Source organism: Salvia hispanica, chromosome 5 (assembly GCF_023119035.1).
Source record: "Salvia hispanica cultivar TCC Black 2014 chromosome 5, UniMelb_Shisp_WGS_1.0, whole genome shotgun sequence".
NCBI lineage: Eukaryota > Viridiplantae > Streptophyta > Magnoliopsida > Lamiales > Lamiaceae > Salvia > Salvia hispanica.
Window position 1 is genome coordinate 34,598,239 of NC_062969.1, and position 13,825 is coordinate 34,612,063.

The following is a 13,825-nucleotide window of genomic DNA, read 5'->3' on the forward strand; positions in this document are numbered from 1 at the left end:
TTAGAATTAATATAAAAGTATTTATACTATTCAAATAGTAGTTAGTAAATTTATTTGTCTTGAATTAATATATAGCTAACACTAAGAAATTTTTTTGTTATTGATTTATAGTTATATATCGGTATTTTATTGTAGGAATGATACGATTGCAACTTCTTTAATAAAACTTATTAAGATACATTTGCGAATAGAACGAGAGACATAATGGATGAATGATTCTTACTTCTTAGTAGTAATAGAATTTTTTTTTAAAATTTCCAAATAAGACTATTCTTCGATTATTTCAAGGCATGGCGACTCAGTGGAAAATAGTTATGTTGTAAATGTTGAACAGATTAAAAATTTTAATATTATTAAATTTTTTTAAAAAAATCAGCTCCGGCTTAGTTAATTCTCTGGTTCCGTCACTGCGTGGACTGATATGATGGGTTTGCTTAGAAAATCTCACAAACCCCAACTTGGAAGTCTTGAAAGTGGAAGTTAATAATTAATTTAGTCATCGTGAATACCGAAATGAAATTGCAGGACTAAGATTCTGCCGTCATTATAAAAAACACATACACAAATTAAGTTGTTGACACAATATATGGAATAAACTCGTGACTTCCTAGCTATATATAGTAATACCAAACCAACCACTTCTTCACCAATCAAATACTGACTTCATCAATAATATCATATAGAGAATGGGGTTATCATCAGTAGTTAAGATTATAATTGGGGTAACAATAATAATAATGATGGGAATATTGATGGTTGCAGAAAGCAGCGCAGACACGACTATAACGCAATGGCGTTGCAATGCGGATGAGTATTCGGCAAACGATGCTTACGCTGCTAATGTGGAATACATTTTTTCAAGTTTGGTGAGTGTGACGCCCAACGTAGGCTACTATTACAACACGCAGTCGCCCGGTGACACCGACATCTGCTATGGCCTGGCCACGTGCAGCGCCGCCCTCACCAACAACGATTGCTCCGACTGCCTCTCTGCCGCCACCGCCTCCGCTAAGGAGATATGCCCCTTCAAAGTTGGCGCCATGGTGCATATGGTCGACTGCGCCGTCAGATATGAGAACTACTTTTTCTACTAGTACTCAAAATATGGGTTCCACTTGTCAAAATATACAAGGGAAGAAATCATGTCAAGAAATCAAGGGAGGAAATCAGGGAATATCACCTAATTGATATGGTGATTGATATGATAATATGTAATTTAGAATAGATTGATTTATTCCTCACTTAGCCGTATTCTTCCTTTATAAAAGAAGAATACTTACACAAATTTATATACTGAAATAAGAGAAAAATAGCAATCTTCTTCTCTGCATACAATGTTTAGCCCTTCTTGCTCTACCTCTCTCGATTACCATCGTTAAGATGGTATCAGAGCAGGTGTGGGACTCAGAAAAAAATTCATCACCGTCCCGGGCATACCTTTCCCGACCTTTGTTAACCTACAAAAACCAACAAATATGTTAGATTCCGACGAGCCCAAAAATGAATCCACAGAAACCACCCAAATATCAAACACAGCTTTTCCTGCAGAGATTGCTGCACAACTTATAGAACTCTTAAGGCTAGGCTTCAGCCAACCACCAAACACACCATCAATACCAACTCCACAACCAACCCAAACATCAACCCAATCCACTGCCCAGCCGGAATCATTTGGGGAAATTCACCTCTCGGCCAAATTGGATGGAGTTAATTACTCCTTCTGGGCAAATTTAATGGAAAGGGCGATTGGAGGGAAGGGCCTAACTTCTCACATCTCTGGAGTTTCAAGCCCTCCCTCAACCGATGACCCAAATTATCCAAGATGGCAGCAAAGGGATCACTGCTGCTTCAACTGGATCATCAACAACATCGGAGCCAACTTGATGAGCGAGGTATCTCAGTATGCGACAGCCCGAGACCTATGGGAGGGACTAGCTATCACATACGGGAGTGGCGCCGATCCCTTCCAAGTCAGTGACCTACACAGACAGGCATATGGAATGAAGCAAGGAAATATGTCATTAGAGGCTCTCTGGACCAAATTCCAGGACCTCTGGATCTCAATTGATGCAAAGGATCCAAATCCTATGGATACTCCTAGTACAATTGAGAAATACAATAGAAACACACAAAGGCATAGACTATACCAATTTTTATGGGCATTGGATGAAAAATATGATACAGTGAAGAGAGAACTATTGAATAAAGATCCCTTACCAACTGTAAGGGAGGCTTACGGGATTATCAGAAGAGAATCGGCGAACGAGAAGGTCATGAAGACCAGTGAGCCGAAGGAGTCCGGAGTCGGAATTGGTCTCGGGGCTTTTGACCGTAATCGTCCAGCAACCAACCCACCGCATCGCCTTCCGGCCAACCGAAAAGGAGACGACGACAAGAGCAAACTTTCTTGTAGTCACTGTGGCGGAAAGAAGCATACCCGAGAGACATGCTTCTTGATTCACGGATATCCGGAGTGGTGGGAGGAGATGAAGAAGGCACGCCAGCAACGGAGTCGCGGCGGAGGACGGGCGGCGATAGCCATTGTAGTCGGAGACTGAGCTACCCACGTCGATTTCACGACGGGCAACAATGGTGCTCCAAACCCAAATATCGTCCGAAATGAGGACAAGGCAGTGGCAACAGTGGCTAGGGTGTGGAGCTTCGGAACGGAGGCGACAGGAGGCGAGGCGGCTAGGGCTGAGAGCTCGGAGAAGGCGGCGGCCCAAAATGAAATGACTAGAGTTTGGGCGAAAGGTAAAGGGGGATTCAATTTGAATCCCTCTAATATTCTGGATTCCAATTTTTTACCCCATTTTATTAATAATTCCAATCCATCACCCAAACATGATTATTTATTGCCTTTTGGTCCCTCGAGTTCTGTTATATGCTTAGAAGAACCTCACATTCTCAACTCATCCATACCCTGTCACAATTCCTTCAAGGCCTTAGCTAATTCATCAACCTCCGAGATTGGGGAACGAGATCATGATTGGATTTTTGACTGTGGGGCGACAGATACTATGTCTTTCGACCGATCTGATTTTTTAAATATCACAGAATCCCGAAAATCCTTTGTTCAAACAGCCAATGGGGAATTAGCGCCGGTCCAAGGGTCCGGCACCGTTAATATCTCTTCTACACTTCGCTTGTCCAATTGCCTCTATGTCCCGTCATTATCTCATAAATTGCTATCAGTGAGCCACGCAACTCGGGAACTCAATTGTAAATTACTGATGCAACCTCACTTTTGTTTATTACAGGATACCCGGACGGGGATGACAGTTGGGCGTGGCACTGAGCGGCGCGGGCTGTATTATGTAGATGAGGTGACTCAACAAAGTACTGCATTGTTATCTCATGGGCTGACTGAAAGACAAGCCTGGCTTTGGCATCGCCGGTTAGGGCACCCATCTATAGGATATATGCGTATGATTTTTCCTAAGATTAATTCATCTTTTGCTATGAACTGTGAGACTTGTTTTTTGGCCAAGAGCCACAGACATCCATTTCCTTCAAATAATACTCGAGTGGACACTCCTTTTTCTTTATTTCATTCTGATGTTTGGGGTCCTGCACCCTTACCGGGGGTTTGGGTATTCGTTATTTCTTGTTGTTTGTAGATGATTATTCACGTATGACTTGGGCTTATTTTTTAAAAACAAAATCAGAGGTTTAAAAACTAAACTCAATATAAAAAAACCATCCAAATCCTTAGATATGATAATGGGGGGGAGTTTGTTAACTCTGCAATGCAGAACTTCTTTCGGGAAAAAGGGTTAGTCCATCAGACCACTTGTCCACATACACCTGAACAGAATGGGGTAGCTGAGAGGAAAAATAGATATATCCTAGAAATAACACGAGCTTTTCTCATCGAATCAAAAATCCCTAAATCCTTCTGGCCCAAAGCCATTGCCACCTCTGTCTACCTCATTAATCGTCTTCCAACCAAAATCCTCAACTTCAAAACTCCTCTCGAAATCCTAGCTACACAAACATCAATACCATCATCTCTTACCTTGGAACCCAAAGTGTTTGGATGCACAGCTTTTGTTCATATTCCAAAATAAGAACGATCCAAGTTTTCACCATGCACCATTAAGTGCGTCTTCTTGGGATATGGGAAAAGTCAGAAAGGGTATAGGTGCTATGACCCAAAAACCAGAACCTTATACACTACCATGAATTGTGATTTCGTTGAAGGAGAATATTTTTACAACCAATCCGAGAGTCAGGGGGAGATCCAATTAGACAAACCAACAGATGACTCGCTTGATTGGTTGCCTTCCTATACACCAAACCACACTTCGAGCCTAAGGGAAATCAACTCAGGGGGAGAAGCCTGTCGGGACTCTTGTGAGGAAAATCAACTGCCTAGTCCAAGCCCAAGCCCGACCACTGAAGTCGATACTCCTGAACAGAATGATGATACCAACGAGACACCAATTCCTACTATACAGAACGAGGCGCTCAGTGACATTCAACATCTGCCAGACCCGCTCTTGGATCCTGAGGTAACAGGTTCTGATAGTATTCCTCAAGATAGTATGATTATTGTAACTAATATGAGGCAGGAAGAGGAGATTATCCGAAACAGTAAAGAAAGAGGAAATGACGGAGATACCGGACAGTACTTACTGCCCTCAAGGAGTTCACGAGGGATTCCTCCAAAAAGATACTCCCCAGATTGGAAGGGAAGAAAAACCAGATACTCAGTTGTTAACATGGCCCAAGAGCAACTGTCAGAGATGGCTCGAGCATTCGAGACTGCACTCTATGAAGAGGAGGACATACCTCAATCAGTCTAGGAGGCAATGCGTCACAAACATTGGATAGCAGCCATGAAGAAGGAGATGGATGCACTCATGAAGAATCAAACATGGGAGAAATGTTTGTTACCAAAAGGGAAGAAACCCGTGGGGTGTCGTTGGGTATTCACTATCAAAAGGCGAGCAGATGGTTCAATCGAGAGATATAAGGCAAGATTGGTGGCTAAAGGATACACTCAAGTGTATGGGGTTGATTATGCAGAGACCTTCTCTCCAGTAGCAAAATTGAACACAGTCAGAACTCTACTATCGGTAGCAGCGAGTAAAGATTGGCCGCTCTACCAATTCGATGTTACGAACGCATTTCTTCATGGAGAGCTTGAAAAGAATAAGGAAGTATATATGGAGGTTCCACCAGGATATGCGGGAGAATTTGGAAATGGAGTAGTATGTCGACTCAGAAAGACCTTGTATGGACTAAAACAATCTCCAAGAGTATGGTTTGGAAGGTTCTGCCAGGCGATGGTTAAATATGGCTTTAAGCAAAGTCATTCTGACCACACACTATTCCTGAAAAGAAGAGAAGTCAAGATGACGTGTCTGATTATCTACGTTGATGATATGATCATTACAGGAGATGATGTGGAAGAGATTGAAGAGCTAAAGCTGAATCGTTTTAAAGAATTCGAAATGAAGGATCTAGGAGCGCTGAAGTATTTTTTGGGAATCGAAGTGCTGAGATCAGACCGAGGAATTTTCCTAAGGCAAAAGAAATATGTGCTAGACTTGTTAGCAGAAACAGGCCTACTAGATTGCAAGCCCGCGGAAACCCCGATGGTAGTCAATCATGGACTAAGGGTAGTAGAAGGAGCAAGAGCATCAGACAGAGAGCAATATCAGAGGTTAGTAGGCAAGCTAATCTACCTTTCTCATACAAGGCATGATATTACATATGCTGTTGGGGTAGTTAGCCAATTTATGCACCAACCTCAAGAAATCATTTGGAAGTCGCTTTGAGAATTGTGAGGTATTTGAAAGGAACCACAGGCCATGGAGTATTTCTAGAAAGGAAAGAAGACCTTGAGGTCGATGGGTTTACTGATTCTGATTGGGCAAGTAACCCAGTCGACAGACGATCTACTGGAGGGTACTTCACCTTTGTAGGAGGTAACTTAGTCACCTGGAGGAGTAAGAAACAAAAGGTGGTTGCCTTATCAAGTGCAGAAGCTGAGTTTCGTGGGATGAAAAGTGGGTTAATGGAAATCATGTGGCTAAGGAGACTTCTAACCGAAATAGGCTTTCCTCCCACGCGGAAGAGTCGACTATTTTGCGATAACGAAGCAGCGATTAGCATCTCTGAAAATCCAGTCCAACACGACAGGACCAAACATGTGGAAGTGGATCGACACTTCATCAAAGAGAAGCTTGAAGCAGGAGTGATTGAATTTCCATTTGTCAGATCAGAAGAACAACTTGCAGACATACTCACTAAGGCGGTGAATCCCAAGATGTTCAAGGAAGTGCTTGGCAAGTTAAACATCGGACATACCGTCGTTCAACTTGAGGGGGAGTGTCAAAATATACAAGGGAAGAAATCATGTCAAGAAATCAAGGGAGGAAATCAGGGAATATCACCTAATTGATATGGTGATTGATATGATAATATGTAATTTAGAATAGATTGATTTATTCCTCACTTAGCCGTATTCTTCCTCTATAAAAGAAGAATACTTGTACACAAATTTATATACTAAAATAAGAGAAAAATAGCAATCTTCTTCTCTGCATACAATGTTTAGCCCTTCTTGCTCTACCTCTCTCGATTACCATCGTTAAGAACTTTCCACTGGCACATCGTTCAACTTTCCACTTTCCTTTCACTTTACTTCTTGTTTCGTTTTTTTTTTCTCAAGAATGTGATGCTTTCAATTTGTTGTTAAGATGTTGGATTGGAGTGTAATTTGACAAACATTTTTAACTATTTCTATATACTAGTTTATTTTCTACTTATTACTTTATGTTCTTTTCACTCATAGAGTTAATGCATATAATCTTGTGCAGTAAAAAAAGTATTTTACATTGTTTTGGGACGGACGAAATAATCAGTAATGTTGAGCCAGACATTTTAAGAACATTTCTAACTATTTACACTAAACTTAAACTCATTTTAGGATAAATGTCACACCATATATGATTTTATACTTCAACCATTTATGCTAAACTCAAACTTAAAAAAATATTCTTTATATTATGTTTTTTTTACTACTCCCTCCGTCCCACAAAAGATGTCACACTTTCCTTTTTAGTTTGTCCCACAAAAAATGTCACATTTTTTTTTTTGGAAAAAGTTCTCTCTCACATTAATATAACTATTTTCTCTTTCCACCTAATACACAAAACAAAACCTCCTAAAATCTCGTGCCATCCCACAAGTGTGACATCTTTTATGGGACGGAGGGAGTACTAAATTTGAAAAGGTGTCTGGTTTTAGTTTAGTGTAAACCTAAAAATATGTATTTTTTTCACTCAAAAATAAAAAATGAGACTGATTTTAGAATACCATCGAAGCTAATTAACCTATCTCAGTAGGTGTATCATTGGAGATTTCATAGGAGATTTAAATAATGTACAGATCACAAATTTGTTTGCTAACAGTCGCCAATGTGGAAGCCCAAGCACCGTAAGAATGTAGGGCATGCAGTCCCAAATGTGGCTAAAAATCATGAGAAGAAGAATGGTTTGGTTTGATTTTGAAGCTTCAGGATAGGGATGATTTGATGTGGAAGATATTTCCGAAACTGAGGCGAAGCAAAATATTTTTATGTTTACAAGAACGAACTTCAAATTTGGTCTTTTAGAATATGTTGTTTTCTGTGTTCAGTGGAAATAAAAAATAATATATTTATATTAATGTGAGAGAGAATTTTTTCTAAATTAGAAAATGCGACATCTAATGTGAGACAAATTAAAAGGAAAATGTGACATCTTTTATAGGATGAAGGGAGTACTATTTATATGATAATTAAATTTTTATAATTTAAAAATATAAAAATTGTTAATTTGCTCCTGGAGAAGTAATATGTTTATAAATTCAATACTTCAGCGTTGTGCAAGTGTGATACTCCCTTCGTCCCATTACAAGTGAACCGTATTTCTTTTTGGGCTGTCCCATTATAAGTGACACATTTCTTTTTGTGACAAAAAATCAACATTATATCTACTTTATCATATCTCCTATTTTTTCTCTCTACTTTTTTCAATTCTACTTTATTCTCTCTTTATTCTAAACACCACTATTTAAAAATCTATGCCAAAAAGAAATGTGTTGCATGTAATGTAATGGGACATAAGAAATACTATTGTATATGTATAATTTTATATAATATCATTTGATAAACCAAAATGATATTGATTTTTTTGAAAAATATGACATAACCTTGAGTTGAACAATATAATTTAATTCAATCCAAAGTAATATTGTGAAAATTTAATTGTCTTTTAAATAGCACTCCCCCCTCCCCCACATAAAAATATGGACTTTGGGAACATCATGAGTTTTACATAGATTGATAAAGCAGGAGGGATAGAAAAGAAAAAAAAAACGAGTGAAATATTGTCTGTCACACTTCACAAGAGAAAAAATGGAATAGAACTACTTTTATGAGATAGATCAGAATGAAAATAGAAGACTGTTTTTATGTCCACGAGGAGAATCAAATGAAAAAAATTAGAGAGGAGAGAGAGGAGAGATTTTGTATGTAATAAAATAGAGAAGAAATAAAAGAGAAAAGAGAAGTAGCGTAAGAAATAAAATAGAGAATAAATGAGAGAAAAAAGACAAAAGAAAGCTTTTTTATTCACTTTTTATGGTTCAATGGAAAAAAACGGAAATTAAGGATCTTAAATAATATTTTTTCTAATTAGACCTGTCGCGATATTATTTTTCTAATGAAGAACCCAAAATGTGCAAAATGCATTTTCCATTTACTAAATTTGATGTTCACTCTTTTCCATATCACTTTTTCCATATCACTTTTAATCTGTCTCCAAACTTGTATTTATAGGCAAATTATAAATCAAAAAAATGTATTTTTAATTGATTTTTTTAACATCTATAATCACTCTGTTTCATGTTACTTGAGATATTTTTTTTATACGAAATTTAAGAAGTTGATTTTGATGAGTTAAATGCAGATAAAATAATATATCGGAGAGAATAAAGTAGGGGAGATAAGTTAGAATAAAGTAAAAACAAAGAATACAAATAAGTAAGGTTTGAATATTTTATTTTTAATCATAAATGAAAATGATTCAAGTACTTTAGAAATAGAAGGAGAATAATTTTTATTTCATTGTGAAGTTGTATAATTAAAGATGTGTAGAAAATTTACCAACAAAGAATATTACTCCGGATATTGTCAACTCTTTCAATATCGATGCTGCTTTCCATAGTTACTATCTCTCATTACCAGCGGCGGAGGCAGGTGGAGTCGAGTGGGGTCGGCCGACCCCACAGCTGTACCGGAAGAACCGCCGGAATACTCCTGCCACCGCCCCCGACCCCACGGCATCCGATATTCTGCCCTATGATTCATCCTCAAGACTGCAAGCAGCGTAGCTTTGCCGACAAAACGTCATTGTTATTCTTAACTATACTATGTATTGGATTAATTTGATTGTAATCGGTGGATGATGCGCGGGAGGGCGAAGGAAGAAGCTGCGATGATAGAGAAAAGATGAAGTTCCTTTTTGCAATTGGGCTTAGGAATGGGCTTTTAGTTTATTACGGTAGTAAAAAGGAATCGGTGCTAATTTCACAAATGCTTTATTTATCATCTTTTAAAATATCATAATTTATTTATCATCTTTTAATCATGTTTTATAATTTTTCTTTTATTTTTATTTTTATTTTTATTTAATAGTAAAAATAAAATTTTACCCTAATTTTAGTAGATGTTACAATTATCTTTACTTCTGATTATTGATTTTAATTACCTTCCGTTTTAGATTAATGAATGATTTTCTCTCGAAAAGATCTCCAAATTTTTGTTAGTTCTTGTATGTTTAGTTGAACAAGAATCACAACTATTAGAAGATCGTCGGATAGTATATAACAATTCAAACAAGCTTGAAATAGTTGAAAGAGTGTTTACCGCCAATGAAATTTGTCCAAGCCTAAGCTGCAGAATAAGATTATGACTGATTGAACGACATCTTGATGGTATATCGTGAAAGGTGTATGTTCGCTAACATAAGATAGAGATATTTCATTTGTAATATATTTTTATTTTTAAAAATATATTTAAGTATATATGGTCACGACGCACGTTTGTTCGACCCCACGATTTTTTATTTCTGGATCCGCCATTGGTCATTATACGTGTCTTTCTCACATATTAGTCTGTCAATACTATGTCTATTTTTAACGATAAAAAATTACCCACTTGTGTTAATATTGGCTTGGGCTTAAGGGTCAAAATCCTAGCTCCACTACTGCGATTATGTGTATGTTTAATAATAGTTTAAAATATGGAGTAATATGTAACAAGGAAATTGCATTAGGAAGTCTCAAACCCAAATGGACATTCATGCTTGCACATTACCGGAAGCCTTCATTGTAAATTCTGATGTTTGAGACATGTTTCTGCCGTCGTTAGACTGCGCGCATCCCAAAACAAAAGATTAGAGTTTAATTAGTTGGAAGAGACACAAACTTAGAATAGCTCCAACTAAAAAAGGTGATTCATTCATACATAAGTAACATAACTCGAGACAAAAAAAACATTAAACAAAATGTCAGGAATGGAGCAAACACCAATGAACTCCATTCCATATATACACCATAAATCCTTTACATGATATTTTTTCTACTATCGTAAACTTGTGACAATATTTTTCCTAATTCAAGAATCTAACATGTGTAAAATGCATTTTCCAGGGACTTAATTTGAAGTTCGAGATAAATACAAGAAAACTTCGAAAGTTTTGTTGAAAGATAATAATTAATTTACCACATCAATTTTGATTTCTCCCCCATTTTATTTTAGGGGAAAAATCAAATAAATTGAAATCAGATGTGTTTGGATTGAAAAAAAAGTTCGAGGAAAATACAAGAACTTCAAAAATTTATGTATTTATTGCAAATAACATAAAAAAAATCTATCTATTAGTGATTTCTTTAATATTTACTCTCTCTGTCCCATGTTACCAGGGACATTATTTTGGCATCGAATTTAAAAAAGTTGTGTATAGTGAGTTAAATGAAGTTAAATAAAGTATGAGATAAAAGAGATGGTAAAGTAGGAGAAATGGTAAAATAAGTGAGATTTCATCTTTTTGTTTTTAGTTATATAAAAGGAAATGACTCAAGTAACTTGAAACAACCCAAAATAGAGTATTACTCAAATAATTTGGAACAACTCAAAATGGAATACAACTCATATAACTCTTGGATAGATGGAATATAATTTAATTTCATTGTGAAGTGATATAATTAAAGATGAAAATTGTATGATTAATACTAGCATGCTTAGTTATCAAGGAATGTTAATAATAATAGCATAGTGCCATAGTCGCTTTCCCGACATTGTTGACTTTTTACACATCGATGTTGCTTCTCACGAGTCACGACAATTATCGTGTATGTGTATAGTTATTATTTCCTCTGTCCGCCACTAGAAGTCTCATTTCTTGGTGACACGAGTTTTAAGAAATATAAAAAAAGTGGATGAGAGAAAATAAGTGGAATATGGATCGCAATTGTATATATTATTTTTAAATAGAATGTGAGTTGAATGGGTTAGTAGGATTCGAGACATTTTTACCATTTATAATAAAAATGAACCATGACTCTTATTCACGGATGGGCTAAAATGGAAAAACGTGACTTCTATTTGCAGAAGGAAGCTCTCGCATATTAGTCCGTCAATATTACATTTACTATTTTGTTTTGGTAAAAGAAAGCGGCTAAAGCAGAGTACAAAGCAACTGAAGTATGTAAATAAACACCTAATCTCACGGATGAACCAATTACTGTTGGTTTAAATATGGAGTAATAGTATGTAACAAGGATCTCAAACCCAAATTAGCATACATGCTTGCACATTGCCGGAAGCCTTCATCGTAAATTCCGATTGAGACAAGTTTCTGCCGTCGTTAGACTGCATCCCAAAACAAGAGATTTGATTTTAATTAGTTGGAAGAGACACAAACTTGTCGACACAAAATTAGAATAACTCCAACTAAAAACGGTGATTAATTCATACATAACTAACATAACTCAAGACAAAAAATACTAAACAAAATGTGGAATAAATATAGAAATGGAGCAATCACCAATGAACTCCATTCCTATATATATGCACCATTATATTCACTTCTCCACCAATCACAACAAAATCACAAGTTAAGTTCGTGTTCGAGTTCGAGAATGAAGTCATTTGCCGCTATAATCGGGTTTACATTATTAGTAGGTGTATTGATGGTTGCAGAAAGCAGCCCAAACACCTCTATAAACTCATGGCGTTGCAATGTGAATTCCTACTCTTCCAATGACGCTTACGCGGACAACGTCGAATACGTGCTTGCGGATTTGATGAACGTCACTCCCAACGCCGGCTACGATTACTACACTCGGTCGCCTTCCAAGTCGGCCGTCTGCTACGGCCACGCCACATGCTCGTCGGCTCTCTCCTACAACGACTGCGCCGACTGCCTCACTGCAGCCAGGTCCTCTGTCAAGGACATATGCGCCGCCAAAATCGGCGGCGAGGTGGACCTGGTCGACTGCACCATTAGATATGAGAATTACTCTTTCTAATTATCACTTCTTAATTACTTTTTACGTGTCTTGCATTTTTGTTTTCGTTTTATTCCTTTTGTCGAAGAATTTGAATTATTTGTGTTTAATTTGTTGTTGAGATGTTGGAATGAAATTCGTGATCACTCTGTTGCACTACGTTTTCCTACTCGGTTTGCCGTGGAGATAACAAAATCGCCAAATTTTTATCACCAGTGGTGGTTTTAACTTTTAAGCTATGTCATTGCTGAAATTTAACGGTTGCATGATGAGAATAAATCAAAATAAGTTTGGTAATTTACAACACCCCACGCTAATAAGCAGCAATTGAAATGGGACTCGGATGAAATAAGCTCATGAAGAATCCTAACACATACTCCCTCCGTTCCATAGTAATGGAGGCGTTTTTTTTCGTCACAGAGATTAAGAAAAATTGTATTAGGTGGGTTAAGCAAAGGGAGAATAAAGTGAAAAATAAAAATGTAGAGAGACGAAAATGTGTTGACTTTTATTAAAAGGGAAAATGACTCTATTACTATGGAACGTACCAAAATAACAAAATCACTCTATTACTATGGAACGAAGAGAGTAGTAATTACTATGAACGGAAAACGGAAATACAAAGTAAAATGCAAATAACAATACTCAAGATTACTCTGATCCTAACTTTTTTCACCGATTTTTATTTACAAAGTTAAAAATTTTCTTAAAACCTACACCGATGAATTTATTTCTACTAGTGGCGGATGGGGGGAGGGGCGGTCGCCCTTTCCCGGCGGCCAAGAGCGTCGAATTTTCGTAAAGGATTGACCGGAAAAAGCCATAATCGCCCCCTCCGCAAAAAATAATTGAGGAAGAAGAAATCCTGTGATGAAGTGAGTGGCGTGGAGAACCTTCTAAGATGAGAAGGTGACTTGAGATGAGAAGGTGATTTGAATAGACGACGCCGGCGGAAATGGATATTGGGGTTCGTTCATTGAATTGGGGAAGGAAGCGTTGAGAAGAAGATGACCATATTGGGCTTATTGGGAAAAGAGAGATTGTGGTTTTTAATAAATTGATCATTTGTTGGGCTAATAAATCTATAGAAGGCCCCAAATATTACTTATTAAATAAAGTAGAAGTAATTTATAAATTGGAGACACTTTTCTTACTTATATTACGTTAATATAGAATATGGAATGCACTTTTTTTTTTCTTTCTAATTATACTTTATTTGGATAATTGATATACTATATTTTAGAAAAGTATACTCAAT

The 13,825-nt window shown here is 37.0% G+C and overlaps 2 protein-coding genes across 2 annotated transcripts; both read left to right on the top strand.

Annotated features, from left to right (window-relative positions):
* The first annotated feature begins 740 nt into the window (after positions 1–740).
* Positions 741–1,094, top strand: LOC125189914 (antifungal protein ginkbilobin-2-like). Its single transcript, XM_048087133.1, has one exon. The coding sequence runs from the start codon at positions 741–743 to the stop codon at positions 1,092–1,094; it is 354 nt and encodes a 117-aa protein (XP_047943090.1).
* An 11,155-nt stretch (positions 1,095–12,249) lies between these two features.
* LOC125189915 (antifungal protein ginkbilobin-like protein) lies at positions 12,250–12,588 on the top strand. Its single transcript, XM_048087134.1, has one exon. It carries the CDS (start codon positions 12,250–12,252, stop codon positions 12,586–12,588), a length of 339 nt encoding a protein of 112 aa, XP_047943091.1.
* The last annotated feature ends 1,237 nt before the right edge of the window (positions 12,589–13,825 follow it).

Bases quoted from the DNA above. Each gene is read 5' to 3' on its own strand.
- LOC125189914 (XM_048087133.1), top strand. From the start codon at position 741: ATGGGAATATTGATGGTTGCAGAAAGCAGCGCAGACACGACTATAACG.
- LOC125189915 (XM_048087134.1), top strand. From the start codon at position 12,250: ATGGTTGCAGAAAGCAGCCCAAACACCTCTATAAACTCATGGCGTTGC.